Genomic DNA, 17,841 nt, shown 5'->3' with positions numbered 1-17,841 from the left:
GTACACTCTCATAGAAAAGGCCAGAATCCCCATCAGGAAGAAGGGGAAAGGGAGGACAAGCTGCACTGACATGTTAGCAGCACAAAATGAAGGATACCAAAAATTTAGGTCGATAAACATCACGTTCGATGTAGGCAAGACTCTTGGAAACTAGCTGTGTTTTCACTTTCTGTCCACGTAAGATGATCTGCATTCTTGGCTTTAGATATAATATACTGCAGTAAGCCTGCAAAGAAACATAGCAATATTTGTCCTTTCAAAATACTGATGTGTAGGTTTGTTCAACATACTCAGACATTGTGATTTATACTGCTTTGGTAACAGATACATTAGCTCTTCAATAAAATAACAGACCAGCGCAGGGGTAAAGTGTGTACTTAGCATGTGAGGTCCCAGGTTCAATTCCCCATCACCAAAAAATAACTACAATACAGAATGCGTATAAAGCTGTGATTATTTTCCATTAAAAATAAATGTAGCCAGACTGGGAGTTTCACGTAGTGGTAGAGTGCTTGTCTAGTAAGCACTAAGGCCCAGGTTCAATTCCTTGGTACCACATACATACATAAAGCTGGAAGTGAGGCTGTGGCTCAAGCGGTAGAGCTCTAGCCTTGAGAAGAGTCCAAGGACAGTGCTCAGGTACTGAGTTCAAGTCCTGGCAAAAAATTAAATTAAATTAATAAAATTTTAAAAATTAAGTTCTAAATACTAAGTCCCAATGATTATAAATGGAGATTCCCTCCTTGAACACTTGTTAAACTTGTCATTTAAAATATGATGTAAAAATCAACATTAATAAATTCTTTAAAAAAAAAAATGTAGCCAGGGCCAGGAGTTTGGCCTAGTGGTAGAGTGCTTGCCTAGCATGCACAGAGACCTGTGTTCCATTCCTCGATAACACATACATAGAAAAAGCCAGACGTGGTGCTGTGGCTTAAGTGTTAGAACACTAGCCTTGAGAAAGTCCAAAGACAGCGCTTAGGCCCAGAGTTCAAGTCCCAGGACTGGCAAAAAAAAAAAAAAGAGAGAGATAAATAAATAATAAAAAGGAAATGTAGCCAGGCACAATAACTCACATCTGTAATCTTAGATTAGGAGCACACTGGTTACAGGTGAACTCAACCAAAAAGTCTATCATACTTCTTTTTTTTTTTTTTGCCAGTCCTAGGCTTGAGCCCAGGGCCTGAGCACTGTACTTGGACTTTCTCAAGGCTAGAGCTCTACCACTTGAGCCTCAGCACCACTCCAGCTTTTTTGTATGTATGTGGTACCTATCAGACTTCTTAACCAATAAAAAGCTGGGTGTGTGCTTGCCACATCAGTTAAGTAGGAACTACAAATAAGATTATTGCCCAGGAAAGCCTTGGTATAAATGCAAAATTGTAACTAAAGCCCAAAAAGCTGAACATGTGGATCAAGTAGCAGAGTGCTTGCCTGGCACGTTCAAGACTGAGTTCAAATGCCAGTACTACAGGGAAAAAGTATCAGCATTAATAAAATGATCAGTAACAGGCTACTGAAATAGCTATCTAGACACTGTTATTGACAAAAAAAAAAATGTATAGCGTATCATTTGTATTTTTAAGTACAAAGAAGGACAATTTTTTACTTTCTGTCAATTGCATATTGACAGATTGCTTTTATAATGTATAATCGTTTTATTTAAGTAAAAATAATGAGCAGGATCTAATATAATACTTTAAAACATTATACATGCCAGGTGCCAGTGGCTCCCACCTATCATACTAGCTACTCAGGAGGTTGAGATTTGAGGATTCCATTTTGAAGCCAGCCTGGGCAAGAAAGGCGTTGAGAGTTATCTCCAAATAATCACAGGAAAAGCCAGAAGTTTCACTGTGGCTCAACTGGCAGAGTGCTAGCCTTGAGAAAAGGAGACTAGGGATAGTGCCCAGGCCCAGAGTTCAAGTCCCAGGACCAGAAAGAAAAAAAAAAATGGTGAAATATCTGTTCCTACCATCTCTGGACTGATTTCATACTTGAACAAGATTTCTTTAATGACCTCAGAAAAAGTATCATGGCAAAGCTGTAAATGTCAGATACATTCCCAGCTGGGGAGATAATAACTTTTTGCTTACTTTTTGTACATATCTTACCATACTAATAAACTTAGTATGTTTTCCTTTCGATAGTGCTTAGGACTGAACCCAGGGGCTTGAGCAAAAACAAAAATAAAAACTGCCAAGAAATTTCTTTTTCTTTTTTTTGTCAGTGTGGGGCTTGAACTCTGGGCTTGGGCACTGTCCCTGAACACTTCAGCTCAAGGCTACCTACCCCCCTACAGTTGAGCCACCGCACCACTTCCCTTTTTCTACTGGTTAATTGAAGACAAAAGTCTCATGGACTTTAGTGCCTGGGGTTGGCTTTGGACTGTGATCCTGAGTAGCCAGAATTACAAGCATGAGCCACCTGCCCAGCCAAGAAATTTCGTATTATCATCAACAGTGTCATTGTTGAGATTTTCATTTCTTCAATCTTTAAATCTAAGGTCAAACCTCAGATATTTATCACAAAATTGTATTGTATATTACCATTTTAGTCTGTAACTTACTTCCTTAAGGACAATTTAGTGATAAGTGTATGTTAAAATATTACAAAATGTGGCTATTAAATCCAAAGAGTACAAGAGTGAGGACTCAATAACTGCATACCCAAAGCTATGGACATGGTAATGGAAATATAAACATAACTATATAGACATAAAAACCTATGACTCTATAGACATAATGTTTTATTTCATAAATTAATATGTTTCTATGACGTACAAACCCTTAGCCTAATTTTGATTAAGTTCTAAATACTAAGTCTCAGTGATTGTAAATAGATTCCCTCCTTGAATACTTGTTTGTTAAACCTGTCATTTAAAATATGATGTAAAAATCAATGTTAATAAATTCTTTAATAAAAAAAGTCAAAAAATTACAAAATTTAAAGCTCTTCAAATTTGCTGTTTTGTAATTCTGTAAGCCCATCATAAAATACTGATAACCAGTATTGCCAGTTCAAATAATCTAATTAAAGGATTCTAAGACCTCTGCAATTAAAACAAGATTTTCTAAGCAAGTACAACAACTATATACTAATGAAAAACCAAATGTATTGATTCATTTTTATTGTTACTGTGCTGTCTCAGAGCTGGAACTTAGGTCCTCAAGCTCTCATTCAGCCTTTTTTCAAGTTATAATTAGCACTACTACTCAAACCAAACCTACAGAAGTGGCATTGTGGATCAAGTGGTAGACCACTAGACTTGTACACAAAAAAGCTCGGGTTCAGCACCTAGGCCTTTAGTTCAAGCCACGAAACAAACAAAAAAACTCACAAAAACAGCAACAAAAAAGAAACAAAACAGAACTTCCGAATCTGGCTCTTTCTTGGTTAATAAGGGTTTCAAGGATTTTTTTTTTTTGCCCAGTGTGGCTTCACATTAGTAATTAATTAATTAATTAATTAATTTTTGGTGCCAGTCCTGGGTTTGAGCTCAAGGCCTGAGCACTATCCCTGGGCTTTCTCAAGGCTACAGCTCTACCATTCAAGCCACAGCTCCACTTCTGGCTTTTTTCTATGTATGTGGTACCATACATAGGAATTGAACCCGGGTCTTCACGCAGCACTCTACCACTAGGCCAAACTCCCAGAACCAGTAATTTTATTCTTGTCCAATATATTTGCATTCAGAGATAACTGACTGTTGGTAAGAGAAGGACGATAATATGTCTATGACCAGATGATGCTCTCTTCCATGAAGACAGTGGAACTCATACATACCCGCAAGGAATAATCACTCTCTGGGGCAATTTGGTCCATTCTTTCTTGTTTCTTGTATCCCTTTTTCCCTGCTATTTCATCTAAATCCTCGGGGATTCTGATGTCATATTTATCCTTATCAAAGTCAAATTCTGTTGCATTTTTGTAACTGTAAAATGATTTTCAAAGAGAAACAAAATTTAACTTTGCATTAGGATAAAGGAGTAAATAAATACCAAGTAGTTAGGAAGGGAGAAAAACAACCAAACAAAAATTAACCTGAGACCAGGCATGGTGGCTCATTCCAGTAATCCTACTCAGGAGGCTGAGATCTGAGGATCAAGGTTCAAAGCCAGCTGGGGCACTAAAGGCTGTGAGACTCTTATCTCTAATTAATCACTAGAAAAAGGGAAAGTGGGGCTGTGGCTCCAGGGGTAGGGCAGTAGCCTTGAGCTGAAGAGCTGAGGCCCAGAGTTCAAGCTCCATGACCCATAATTTAAAAAAAAAATAATAATAACCTAAAAAGCTGGGTGCTGATGGCTTGCACCTGTAATCCTCAGAAGGCTGCAATCTGGGGACTAAAGTTCAAAGCCAGCATAAACTGGAAAGTCTGTGAGACATCTCCAATTAAACACCAGAAAAAACGCAAGTAGAGCTGTGGCTCAAAATGGCAGAGCACTAGCCTTGAGGAAGAGCTTAGGGACAGTGTCGAAGGCCCCAAGTTCAAGCCCATTTTTTTTTAATATAAAATAACCTAAAACCTCCACCAATTTTTTAAAAATATAAATAAAATAACCTAAAAACAGTAGACTTTCTGGGGAGTGCAAGGTACAAAGTAAGCAAAGAGAAAGAAAAAGAAATCAGAAAGATTAAGATAACTGTATCACTAATGCAGGAATGTAAAATAGTACAGCTGCCCAGGAAATCAGTCTGGCAGGTTCCTAAAACTACAACATATGACATAGCATTTACACTGTTGGACATTTATGTTTGAAAAATGAAACTTTATTCCCACTGTTGTAGGAGCACCAAAGTGTGAACTCAGACATCCTTCCACTAGGTGAGTGAATAAACCTAACTGAGTCTGTCTACATGCTATTACCAGGAAAAGTAAACTACTGATATGCATAAGAAACTGGATAGGCTGCGAAAGAAATATTCTAAATGAAAAAAAAAAAAAAGGGCAATCCCAAAAGGCTTCACTTAGATTACACTGAAGTGACAAAATTACAGAAGGGGAACAGATGAGTCATACATAAACAGAAAAGGCCAGAAGTAGTGCTGTAGCTCTAGCACAAGTGGTAGAGTATTAGGCTTGAGCAAAAAGCAGCTCAGGATACTACCTCAAGCGCTGAGTTCAAGCCTTAGGGACTGGCTAAAAAAAAAAAAAAAAAAGTTCCAAGAGGATGGTCAGGGAAGTAAAAGAAAGGGAAAATTAAAAGAAGTAGTAATTGAAGAGGACAGAAAAATCCAAGTTTCAAAGATGATTTGTGCTTTATTCCAATGGCTCACTTTTTTTGGTTGTTTTTTGACCAGTCCTGAGGCTTGGACTCTGAGCCTGGGCACTGATCCTAAGCTTCTTTTGCTCAAGGCTAGTTCTCTATCACTTGCACCACAACACTACTCTGGGCCTTTTCTGTTTATGTGGTACTGAGGAATCAAACCCAGGGCTACAAACATGCTAGGCAAGTACTCTACCAGTAGGCCACATTTCTAGCCTGGCTCAGTTTCTTAGTCTGTTACTACTACACATTAATCTTAAAGACTCTGTTCCTCACATGATTAAGGACTATACATTTTATTAAGACAACGTTCTCATCTGTATTACTCTCCTGACAAGGCTCATGTTTAAATTTCAGTACAAACAAAATGGATAAAGATCTTCCTCCCTAACTCACAATCTGTACTTAAAGGGGCTTGAGACTTTTTACTTTTTAGTTTTGTTTTAGAATAGAGGTAGACTAAGAGTGAACAGAATGCTAATGGAGGTAGAATGGCAGAAAGAGCAACTTTTTAAAAAAAATAACAATATGAAATATCTCAAATTGAAGCCAAAGTGGCTGTAATAAAATGTTCTTGTAAAAGACAAATCATTAAACATGCCCCAAATGAGAACCTCTCTGTGCTTTTCTCTTATGACAGGGCTCAACACAGTGAAACTGACCCTGCACTTTACTTCCCAAACGGTCAACAACTAGCTCATGTCTACATTTACCTTCTAAGATTCCAAATGATGATCCTTGTCCCCTTCTTACCCATAATAGCATCAAGTTCTGCCAGTAATTTCTGTTCTGTAGAAAACAGAGAATGTTCCAGAATTGCAGCAAGGCTTGCATTTGATTCTGCTAAATTAATCATCTGCCGTATGTCCTTAGTTAAAGAATGATAACCAATATATTTTCCACAATTATATCACAGAAACCAACTCTAATAAATATCAGAGCAATAATTTCCTAAATTAAATGGCAGGGTGCTTTCAAATAAACACCAAGAACAATAATCTCAGATGCCAGGGAGGCTGAGGCAGAAAGATTTAGAGTTTAAAGCCAGCTGGGAAAGCTGGTAAGATCCTGATTTGACTTAAAACAGAAAAGGGACAGGAGGAAGCAACTTTATTATTTCTATTTTATTGCTTTCTAGCACTTCATGGAATTTATACAGAAGACACTTTCTAAAGTTATCCTATATTTCATTGTCATTAAGGAAAAGCCTTTAAGCCAGACCAGAAACTATACTAGTCTATAATAAGCCTGAAATGAGGAGAGCTAGGTATGGTGGTAGGAGCCAGATGTGGTAGTTCACATCTGTAATCCCAGCTACTCACAGGAGACTGAGGCAAGAGGACACTTTGGCAGCACAGCAAAAATCTATGTCCAAAGGAAAAGAGAAGAACTATGGAAATACAATGTTTAGCAGTGCTAGGAATGGAACCCAAGGTCTCGTACATGGTAGGTAAAGCACCACCACCATTGAGACGTAGCCTCAGCCTTGGAACAGAGAAAGAGTCAACGCTGAGCTGCAGGTACAGGGTAAGGACAATGGACACAGACAAGAAGTAGAATATATCTTAATAAAACCACAAGAATTTGTTTGGAGCCAGGTACAGGTGGCTCATGCCTGTAATCCTAGCTACTCAGGAGGCTGAGCTCTAAGGATCAAGATTCAAAGCCAGCCCGGCACAAAAGGACCTGAGACTCCAATTAACCTCTAGAAAATGGGTAGGGTGGTAGCCTAAAGCTGAAGAGTTCAGGGACAGCGGCCCAGGTCAAGTTCAAATGCCATCACACACACACACACACACACACACACACACACACACACACACACACACACACCAGGTCAAGTTCAAACCCCATCACATTCATACACACACACACACCACACACACACACAGAATTTGGATGGGTATAGTAGACCTACTTCTAATACAAGAACTTTGGAGGTGGAGGCAAAATCAGGAAGACCAGCTTGGTCTGTTGGAAGAATTTGCCTCCAAAAAAATCATCACAACTATAAAATATAAATACTTGGAAGAAGGCAAAAAGATGGGGTACTCAGAATATGTATGTTTTGTATGTATGTATTTCAAAATCAAAAAAAGGATATGGTGCCTGTTGAATGTCACAATTGGAACAATAACGTGCTCTGCTTTTATGACTTCCAAGTAGGTCTGAGATAAGAAGCCCACGCTCATGCTTTCTCCATTTTTGGTGAAAACTATTGCATCTTTACCCAAACGCATTGAACCCGACTTGAAGCCATTCCCATACAATCCAACTGGAACATGACCATTCATAGTGACTTTGTCACTGAAGCCAAAGCTAAAAGGAAAGATAGGACAAAAAATTAACATTTATCATCCTCCATTTTTTAATTCAGTAAGTGTAATTGCCAAGTAAGAAACCTGTATGCAAATGCTGACTTCACCTTTGCTGACTGTATAATTGACAAATTACTACCTTGATGTTTTCCTCATTTCTGAACTGAAGGAAATCAATTCTGCATCACCCAGACACAAGGATTTTGGGTAATTACACAGGAGTTCATTGCCTGGTACACACAGATAAAGGTCTGAGTTATCATCTAGGATCCTAGGGGACCTTCAAATCTCTTCCTCTAGTGGAGAGTAATTCTCTTGATCTCAGTGGCTTACTGCACTATGATCAGTGATGGGCAAATATGACCTTTTGGCAGCTTAAGGAATATTTTTGTAACAGCAGAAGAATTCTGCACCTAAATTCCTCCTCTATCTCTACCTTGTACCTGCAATATATTATTCCCATTATAGGCACATTTGACTTATACTGAAATCCTGTTTTGAAGCTAATTGCCACTAATGTTTAAATATCTATCAAGAGCATGTGACAGCTAGAAAGAAATGGTGAAATTTTAGAAAACTAAGACACAAGGAGGGGTGAAGAGAAATGGGACCACCTAATTATCTGCCTAGCTGCTCCTAAGTGTGTTGTGCCTAACAATCTGCCTAGCTTCTCCTAAGTGTGGTGCACTTTTACATACCTCAGCATTTTATGCAACTTATCTGGTGTCATACCATTCCCGTTATCAGTGAATGTCAAGCATATACGGTTATTTATCACCGTTTTGTCAATCCATATCTGTTTAGCATTCACATCAGGATCATAAGCATTATCTGGGAAACAGATGATTTTAAAAAATTTTGAGTCTACAGTCTAAAGAAGAGTAGTTAGTTCAGAACAACTTAAGGAAAAGAGTATCATATTTAATCTTACTTTTCAGACAATTTTTGGGAACTCCTAAGGTAAGAAAACATGAAACTAAACTGCACTTAGTGAATATAGCAGAATTAACTCATTCCAAGCCTTTCATGCCTAAGGAAGGATCAAAGGCTGGTAACTGCCACAATGAAGATGTATAAAATATCTCTCTTTGTAGAGATGATAAACGGGAAGATCATCTGACCATCCTGAGGGAAAGTGAACCTGTCAGGGAAGTTATACAATAGTTAATAGATAAATGAGAAGATAGAATCATTTTCTACTAAGTGACATGCACGATGGGAGATTCACCTTCTAGAAATGTCTATGATCATTTGTGGCTTTGCATTTCTGTCACCCTTACTAAGCATACTCACTTCAATTAAATAGTACACAAAGAGTTGACCTGTAGTAAAATCAACTGGTGAATGATCCCAATACCTTAGATAACTGAAATATATTTTGACATTTTTATAATATAAACAATGGGTTTCAAATTGTTTTTCTACAAAGCAAACCTACATTTAAATCATAATTTTTTCAACAGTTTCAGGAAAAACTTTGTATATCAAAGAACATCATGGAAGTTACAAGTAATCCTGAAAACGACATAAAAACAAGAACTGCACTGGCATACCATACTACAGTTGCTCTAGGTTTTGACAATTATCACCCGAACACGAATTATAGCTGTGATACTCTGGAAAACATAATTATACTAAAGAACCTTGAAGGCACTTGACCAAAAGGTCCTTCCTTTGCTTGCACATTTAAGGTAAGATCCTTCTTTGGTGAAGAAACTACAGCCTACCCAAGAATTCCTGACTTTATTTTTTTTTTGGGGGGGGGGAGCAGTTGTGGGGATTGTCGGGTCCTGGGTGTTTGTTGTCTCTGAGCTTTTTTTCCCCCTTTGGCTAATGTTCTACCACTTTCAGCAATAGCTCCAAATTTGGTTTGTAGGGGTCAATGGGGATAAAAGTCTCTTTACTCTCTCCTATCTGGAGTGACTGTCAGGTGCTATCCCTCAGCTCTTCAACTCAAGGCTACAGCCCTACCCCTGGAGCCACAGCACCACTTCCTGTTTTCTAGAGATTAACTGGAGATAAGAGTCTCAGGGTCTTTAGTGACCAGCCTGGCTTTGAACCGTGATCCTCAGATCTCAGCCTCCTGAGTAGCTAGGATTACAATTGTGAGCAGTGTCCCATGTCCCGCTGCCATAAATCCTTGATAACACCAGATTAACAAATGTTACACACATATCCTACTGAAAGGCTAATTCTCATTTTACACTTTCTAATGAAAATATTTTCTATAAACAAATCAAGTTAGTAACTGAAACCCTAACATGAAATACTTAGGAAGGCTGAGCAGAGACTAACTTGATATCTATTTGAATAGTTGTTACCCTGTTAAGATTTATGTACTAGAATATATCTGTAAAAGTACACTTGTGTGTCACTTTTAAATTTTTATAAAAGTGTAATTGGAAGCAAGATATAGTACATGAAATGCCAATTTACATACCTATTAACTCAGCAACTGCACTGAAGGGCCAAGTATGACTTGTAGAGTTTGTATGTAAAAATTTTGGACAAAGCTGCAACAAAACAAATGATTCATATAAATTAATTCAGGTTTTAATTTTATGAACAAAAATACACAATTTGTATAAAGAATACTATACAAAAACCATTCAGGTGCTTGTTCCAGGGTATCTGAAAGTACAACTTAGGAGTCTGAACCAACAAAAGAGCTTCACACAGGAAGACTTCTTTCAAGTCCTGTTTTCCTTGTGGTCTATCATGTCTACCCCCAACAGAAATTGACCTTGCAAAAATCTCACTATGTCATAGGCAAGGCCCTGAATTTTTTTTTTATTGTCAAGGTAATGTATACAGGTTACAGCTACATTTGCCAGGTAGTAGGTGAATTATTTCTCACACATTGATACCCCTTCTCATGTTTTTGTCCCCATTTACCTTCCCCCAAGGCCCTGAAATTCTCCAAGCATTATTTCCTAATACTCCTACTTTGAGACATAACTCTGTCAAAGGAATTTTCTCCTTAGTGTATTACTTCTAATAAACCTACTACTTTGCTTGATCAATATTTGACATTTTGAATTGGCTACAATTCATTATTGCTAATTGGGGCAATGGAGGCAGTGGAATAGTATATATCTATACTCTTAAAATAGCACCAGTTACAATGCAACCAACCATCTTGATTTCTAAGGCTTTTAAATCTGATCTTACTCCGTAATATACTATAAAAGAATAATTTACCAACCAACCTCATGTTGTAGAGAACACTCCAAGTTCCTGAGTGTTGGAGACGTCAGATATATAAAAAAAAATGTGGATGGGGGCCAGGAGTTTGGCCTAGTGGTAAGAGTGCTTGCCTAGCATGCACAAAGACCCAGGTTCAATTCCTCAGTACCACATATACAGAAAAAAGCTGGAAATGGTGCTGTGGCTCCAGTGGTAGAGCACTAGCCTTGAAAATGCCCAAGGACAGTGCTCAGGCCCTGCGTTCAAGGTCCAGGACTGGCAAAAATAAACAAACAAATAAATAAATGAGGATGGGGCTGGAAACATAGCCTAGTGGTAGAGTGCTCGGCTACCATTCATGAAGCCCTAGGTTTGATTCTTTGGTACCACATACTCAGAAAAAGCCAGAAGTGGCACTGTGGCTCAAGTGGCAGAGTACTAGCCTTGAGCAAAAAAAAGTATTCAAAGACAGTCCCCAGTCCCTGAGTTCAAGCCCCAGGACTGGCAAAAAAGAAAAGAAGAGGATGATGTATAAAATGTATGAAAGAAAGTGTGGCTCAAGTGATAGAATAACAACTGGCAAGTACAGGTCCTGAGTTCAAGCCTTGATACTGTCAAATGTATAAAAATGTACCCGCAGCATTAAAAGGTTAAGGCTTGGAACAGCTCCATACTCATTTGGTGCTCATTTTGAACAGATTATCTTATATTTAAGAAAAAGAGGGAGATGGCATTACATTAAGTCTAGTACCATCATCCAGATAGAAACTGTATAGGACAGGGATAAATGACTTGTTCTTCATCACACACCCATCTATCTACCAGGCTTTAGAGCCTGTGCTGCAAGTCACTAATCTGTATAGAAAGGTATGGATGGGTTTGGGAAAGAAGGAAAATCATAGGGGCAACATTTATCAAGATACATTGCACACTGAACTCATAATCTGACTTGTTTATTGAAACCACTTTGTACAACTTAAAGAAAGAACATGTTAAGGCCAAAAGAATAATTTGGATGAGGAGGTGTACGAAAAAGGGGGGGGAAAACCAAAAAAATGTTAAAGGAAAGTCCCTAAGCCACATGGAACTAATGACTCTCAATAAGATACTGACTGGGTCTGAACACATCTGGAAAACACTGCCCAGTTCTTCTGAAAGTTCAGATGATCTGGTAATCAATACAGAGAAAACTACATAAAACATAAACCAACTACTGACTTTGCATAGATACCATGACCATAGTACACTGGTAGGCACAGAATGAGTAAGGACAACACATGTAGTAATTTAACCAATGAAACTGAAGGTGGAGGCTGGCACCAGTGGCTCATCCCTGTAATCCTAGCTATTCAGGAGGCTGAGATCTGAGAACATCATTGGAAGTCAACCAAGGCTGAAAGTCCCTGTGAGACTCCTCTCCAATTAACCATCAGAAAATAGGAAGCAAGACTAGCAACAGTAATAGTAATAGAGTACTAACACTGAGCAGAAAAGGGGGGGGGGAGGGCAAGACAGAAGTTGGAAAGATGAAAAGTGTGCTGTGTTGGTTATGTCTACTCCAAGAGTTTTCTTTTTTTGGTCAGTCTTGGAGCTTAAATTCCAAGCCACTGTCCTGGAGCTTTTTGCTCAAGGCTAGGGCTCTACTACTTGAGCCACAGTGCCACTTCCAGCTTTTTACTGATTGAAAATAAGAGTCTCAAGGATTTTCCTGCCTGGGTTGGCTTGGAACTGTGATCCACATATCTCAGCTTCTGGGGTAGCTAGGATTACAGGTGTGAATCAATGGTATTGGGGGGGGGAATACTACTTAAAATACAGAAGAAAAAATAAATAAAATATTTGTCACTCTGCACTCCATCCAGACCCCCTAAATGTTTTTTGCCAGTCCTGGGCCTTGAACTCAGGGCCTGACCACTGTCCTTGGCTTTCTCAAGGCTAGAACCCTACCACTTGAGTCACAGCACCATTTTTGGCTTTTTCTATGGATGTGGTACCAAGGAATCAAACCTGGGTCTTCATGCATGCTAGGCAAGCAGTCTACCAATAGGCCAAATTCCTGGCCCCCTAAATCTCTCTCTCTTTTTTGTCAGCCATGAGACTTGAACTCTGGGTCTGGATGCTATCCCTGAGCAATCAGTTCAAGGCTACGGTCCTACCACTTGAACCACAGCATCACAGTTTTCTGGTGGTTACATGGAGATAAGAGTCTCATGGACTGTAGTGCCCAGGCTCACTTTGAACAACAATCTTCACATCTCAGCCTCCAGACTAGCTAGAATTACAGGTGTGAGAGTCACCGCGCCCGCACTCCCTAAGTGTTTCTTAAATGTGCATAAAGTAGCTCACAGGAAGAAAGCTTGCCTAGCATACCCAAGGCCCTGGGTTTGATTGTGGGACTGAAGATGGCAGTTCCTAATTTGAATCTGCATATGTGAAAGTTGTCCTTTTGGGTTTTTAGTTCCTCAGCTTTGCAAATGCAAAAAAGATTAATTTTTTATACACTTTCCTAATTCAAGTATCTTCAGAACTATGGGCAAATAAATGCGAAAGGCTGTGCTCCAATAAGACTTTCCAGACACAGATGCACGTATTTCATATTAACTTTCTTTTTTTCTTTTTGTTGGTTGTGGGCTTGAATTCAGGGGCTAGGCACTGTCCATGAGCTCTTCTGCTCAAGGCCAGCACTCTACTCCTTCAGTGGCAGCTACAGTCCTGGTTTTCTAATGGTTAGTTAGAGGTAAGTCTCAAACTTTCCTGCCCAAGCTGGCTCTATGCTGGGATCCTCAGATCTCAGACTCCTGAGTAGCTAGAATTACAGATGCCAGCCACCAGACCCTAGCTTTCGCGTAACTCAAGTCATAAAACATTTTCTTTTGGGGCCGGGAGTTTGGCCTAATGGTAGAGTGATTGCCTGGCATTCACAAAGACCCAGGTTCGATTACTCAGTACCACATGTACATAGAAAAAGCCAGAAATGGTGCTGTGGTTCAAGTGGTAGAGCTCAAGCCTTGAGAAAAGACCGTGGACAACACTCAGGTCCTGAGATCAAGCCCCAGGACTGGCAAAAACAAAAAAACAAAAATTCTCTTTTGAGTCAGATGCTGGCGTCTCACACCTATAATTTTAGCTATTCAGGAGGCTGAGATCTGAGAACTGAGGTTTGAGCCAGCCCAGGCAAGAAAATTCATGATATTTAATCTCCAATTGACCAGTAAATAGCAAGAAGTAGGGCCATGCCCCAAATGGTAGAGTGTCAGCCCTGAGTAGAAAAAGCAAAGGGGCAATATGCAGTCCCAAAGTTCAAGCTTCATTACTTGGGCGTGTGCATGCATGCATGCAAGCACACACGCGGACACACACACACACACACACACACAAACTAATTTACTAGTTGAGCTTTTTTTTGCTGGACTTCTCATTTCATTCTTGAAGGGGCAGACAATGAGAATGCAATATCTGAATGTGCGAGAAGATGAGGAAGTGACAAGAGAACCTAAATGCAGAACCAGTGGAGAAAACCAGTCATTTCTTTCTTTTTTTTTTTTGCCAGTCTTGGGCTTAAGCTCAGGGCCTGAGCACTGTCCTTGGATTTTTCTCAAGGCTAGAGCTCTACCACTTGAGCCTCAGCACCACTTCCGGCTTTTTCTAAGTATGTGGTACCAAGGACTCGAACCCGGGTCTTCGTGCATGCTAGGCAAGCACTCTATCACTAGGCCAAACTCCCGGCCCCCATTTCTTTCTTTATAGGGATTTTGGGCCTGAATTTGACCAAATTCTCTGTGAAGCCACTCCCATCCTGAAGAGCCCAAAGATTGTTAGAAAAGCAGGCCTGGAAAGGAGATGGAATGTGGCAGACTAACAGCCCAAATGATCTTGGTCTTTTTTTTTTTCTTCTATGTCTGTGGTAGAGAGGAACTGAGCCCAGGTCTTTGTGCATGCTAGGCAAGCACTCTAACACTAGGCCACACTTGTGGCCTCTCTTTAGTCCTTTTTTAAAATTATTTATTTGCCAGTCCTCGGCCTTGAACTCAGGGCCTGAGCGCTGCCCTTAAGACTTTCAAGGCTAGAGCTCTACCACTTGAGCCACAGCACCACTTTGGCTTTTTTCTATGTATGTGGTACCAAGGAATTGAATCTGGGTCTTCTCCTACCACTAGGCCAAACTTCTGGCCCCTCTTTAGTCCTTTTTAATGGACATTTACTATAAACCTCTATATCTGACCTAACATTTTCCTTACTACCATGGTAAAATTCGAGGTAAGCACAGACAAACTTAACTGACATTTAAAGGTAAGAATGCAATATGAGTTCCAGGGCCTTGGTCATTTATATTTGAGTATGAAAAAGAACTGTATTTGGTTTCCAATACTAGAAAGCTTTAAAAAATCTGCCAGGGGTGGAAGTGTAGCCTAGTGGTATCGTGTTTGTCTAGCATGCATGAAGCCCTAAGTTCAATTCCTCAGTACCATACATTCAGAAAAAAGCTAGAAGTGGTCCTGTGGCTTAAGTGGCAGAGCACTATTCTTGAGCAAAAGTGTCCAAGGACAGTGCCTAGTCCCTGAGTTCAAGCCCCAGGACAGGAAGAAAAAAAATCTGCCAGGATTCATAGAGGTGAGGGGTGGACAAGTAACAAAGATCACACCCAGTAGTAAGAAAGAATAATGCTGCATTCTATATCCCAGATATTAAGACTATGCCATTCAATAAACCAGTTACCTAACCAGAATATGTACCTTATCCAGAATATGTGCACAAGGATCATAAGTCAATAAAGATTTCGGTCAATAAGGGGACTAATAGGCAAGTGACAAAGCAAAAATACCAACAAGGACATCGTGGCAACCAACACATAATCCTCAATAGTCAGGAAACAGAGATGGGCATAGGACCAGCCTATGCAAAAAGTCTTCAAGACACCCTATCAACCAATAGCTGATGGTAGGCCTTCCAGCTAACCTGGAAGCTGATTTAGGGTAGTAAAGTCATTCACATGATCTAATTTCTACTGAAAAACCTGAAAGATAAGTGGATCCAGAATAGCCTAGGTAAAAAGAGAGACCCTCTCTTGAAAATAACTAAACAAGAAGTGGAGGCAACACTGAGCACACCTGGAAAGCTGGAAACTTTTGAGTCCAAATTCCAATAAAGCCAAAAAAAAAAAAAAAGCCACGTGCTGGTGGCTCGCTCCTGTGATTCTAGCTACTCAGGAGGCTGAGATCTGAGGACCACATTTCAAAGTCATGGCTCAAGTGGTAAAGCTCTAACAAAAGCAGCTCAGGAACACTGACCGGGCCCTGAGTTCAAGCCCCAGGAACAACTCAAAAAGAAAGAAAAAGAAAAAGAAAAATCTATGTAAAGCTGGGTATCGAGGGCTCATACCTGCGGTTCCCAGTACTCAAAAGACTGAGGCTTAAGGATTGAGGTTTGGAGACCACCCACACAAGCCGGCAAAAACCATCAGTGGAGCTGCGGCCCAAGTGGTAGAATGCCAACCACACTTGAGGAAGAAACAAACGCCAAAGGGCAGCGACCAACGTTCCAAGCCACGCACGCACGCACGCCTGGCCAAGCGAGTGCCCGCGGAGGACCCGCGGAGGACCCGCGCACGGTTCCATTACGACTGCTCGGAGGCACGGAGCGCCTGTCCCGGCCAATATTGAAAGCATTCCGAGGAGATCCCCCTCGGTGCGGCGTGGAGACCGCACTTCGGCAGGGCTGGGGGTGCGGGAAGGGGCCCGGCGGGGAAGAGTCGGGCGGAGGCCACGCCCCCGTGTTGTAGGTCCTGCAGGTCCACGCCGCTCGCCGTGACCGCTCCGGAGACAGCCCGCGACGTCTTCCAACACCCCGCCGCCGAGGCTGGCCGCGGCGGGAGCGACGCCCGCAGCTCGGCGCCGGGCCCTCGGCCTCGAACCCGCGTCCCGCGGGCCGGCGGGCGGGCGGGCGGGCGGGCGGCAGGACGGGCCTCGGCGCTGTCCGGGAAGGGCGAGGCCCCGCGGCTCCTCTCCGCCAGGCCGATCGGCGGGGGAGGCCCCGGCCTCGCCCTCCGACGACAGCTGCGCGGCGCCGCGGCATGCCCGGGAGGGGCCGCCGTCTGGCCCGCAGCCCGGCCCGCGTCGCCCGGCCCGCCTCGGCTGCGAGCTCTCGGTCCACCGGAGCGAGACGCCGGTCCCCGCCCGGGGCCTCGAGGAGTCCCCGCCGCGCACCGCCGTGTCCCCCCTCCCCGCCTCCTGCCCGCCCTCCCTCCTGGGACTCGTCCCGCTCCTCCCCTCGCGACGGCTCACCGCACTGAAGGGGATCCCGCTGGGTGACTGCGCCGCCATCTTCAGCGAGCTACAAAGCCAGGACCGGCCTCAGCCACGACCCGACTGGGAGGCGGCGGGCAGCTGTGGGGGGGGGGGGGGAGAGTGAGGCGCTCCACCCACTTCCGGGGCGTGGCCGGCTCGAGGTCCCGCCCACACACTTCCGCCTCCAGGCAAAGGCGAATTAGGGAGTGGGAACCCGGGAAGCGGAGAGACCGGTTCTGCCGGGTGGTTGGGTGTGCGCGAGCGGGCGCGCGGAAGGGCGCATGCGTGGGCAGGCAGCCTCCAGGCCCGAAGGGGCAAGTTCACGCCCAAGGGTCGGGTTTCCGAGCCAGAACCGTGCCCGCACATTTTAGGGGCAGGTCCGGGGCACTCGACCTCGTGGAATGTGAAATGCGTTGAAGAAAGCAACCCCCAGCCGGACTGCCGTGGCTCCTGTCTGCAATCCTAGCTACGCAGGGGTAGGACGAGGATCAAGGTTCAAAGCCAGCCAAGACAGAAAAGTCCAGAGACTCATCTCCACGGAGCTCCCGAACAGCGGGAAGTGGATCTGGGACTCAGACTGCAAAACCTTGAGCAAACATACTCGGGACAGCACAGATAAACACACGGCCACCACCACGACGTTTTTAAATGAATCAACCAAGGAATGTTTTTGTTTTGTTTTGTTTTTTGCCAGCACTGGGGCTTGAACTTACGGCTTGAGTACCATCCCTGGGCTGCTTTGGCTCAAGGTTAGCACTCCACCACTTGAGCCACAGCGCCATTCCC

The 17,841-nt window shown here is 42.3% G+C and overlaps 1 protein-coding gene across 1 annotated transcript in view; it reads right to left on the bottom strand.

The window, feature by feature from the left end:
• Morc3 (MORC family CW-type zinc finger 3) overlaps nt 1-17,106 on the bottom strand; it is a 40,447-nt gene extending 23,341 nt beyond the window's left edge. Inside the window, exons 1-7 of the mRNA XM_090349216.1 lie at nt 17,053-17,106; nt 10,026-10,098; nt 8,284-8,416; nt 7,372-7,586; nt 5,981-6,128; nt 3,787-3,934; nt 98-226 (exon numbers count right to left, since the gene is read on the bottom strand). Coding sequence (XP_090205342.1) covers nt 98-226; nt 3,787-3,934; nt 5,981-6,128; nt 7,372-7,586; nt 8,284-8,416; nt 10,026-10,098; nt 17,053-17,091 — 885 coding nt within the window. The 5' untranslated portion in view covers nt 17,092-17,106. The remainder of the gene's footprint in view (nt 1-97; nt 227-3,786; nt 3,935-5,980; nt 6,129-7,371; nt 7,587-8,283; nt 8,417-10,025; nt 10,099-17,052) is intronic.
• Between the last annotated feature and the right edge of the window lie 735 nt (nt 17,107-17,841).

This window comes from Megascapheus bottae, chromosome 1 (genome assembly GCF_031878675.1).
Source record: "Megascapheus bottae isolate mThoBot1 chromosome 1, mThoBot2.hap1, whole genome shotgun sequence".
Classification (NCBI taxonomy): domain Eukaryota; kingdom Metazoa; phylum Chordata; class Mammalia; order Rodentia; family Geomyidae; genus Megascapheus; species Megascapheus bottae.
The sequence above is the reverse complement of the archived record's forward strand: the minus strand, read 5'-3'. Positions and strand labels throughout refer to the sequence as shown.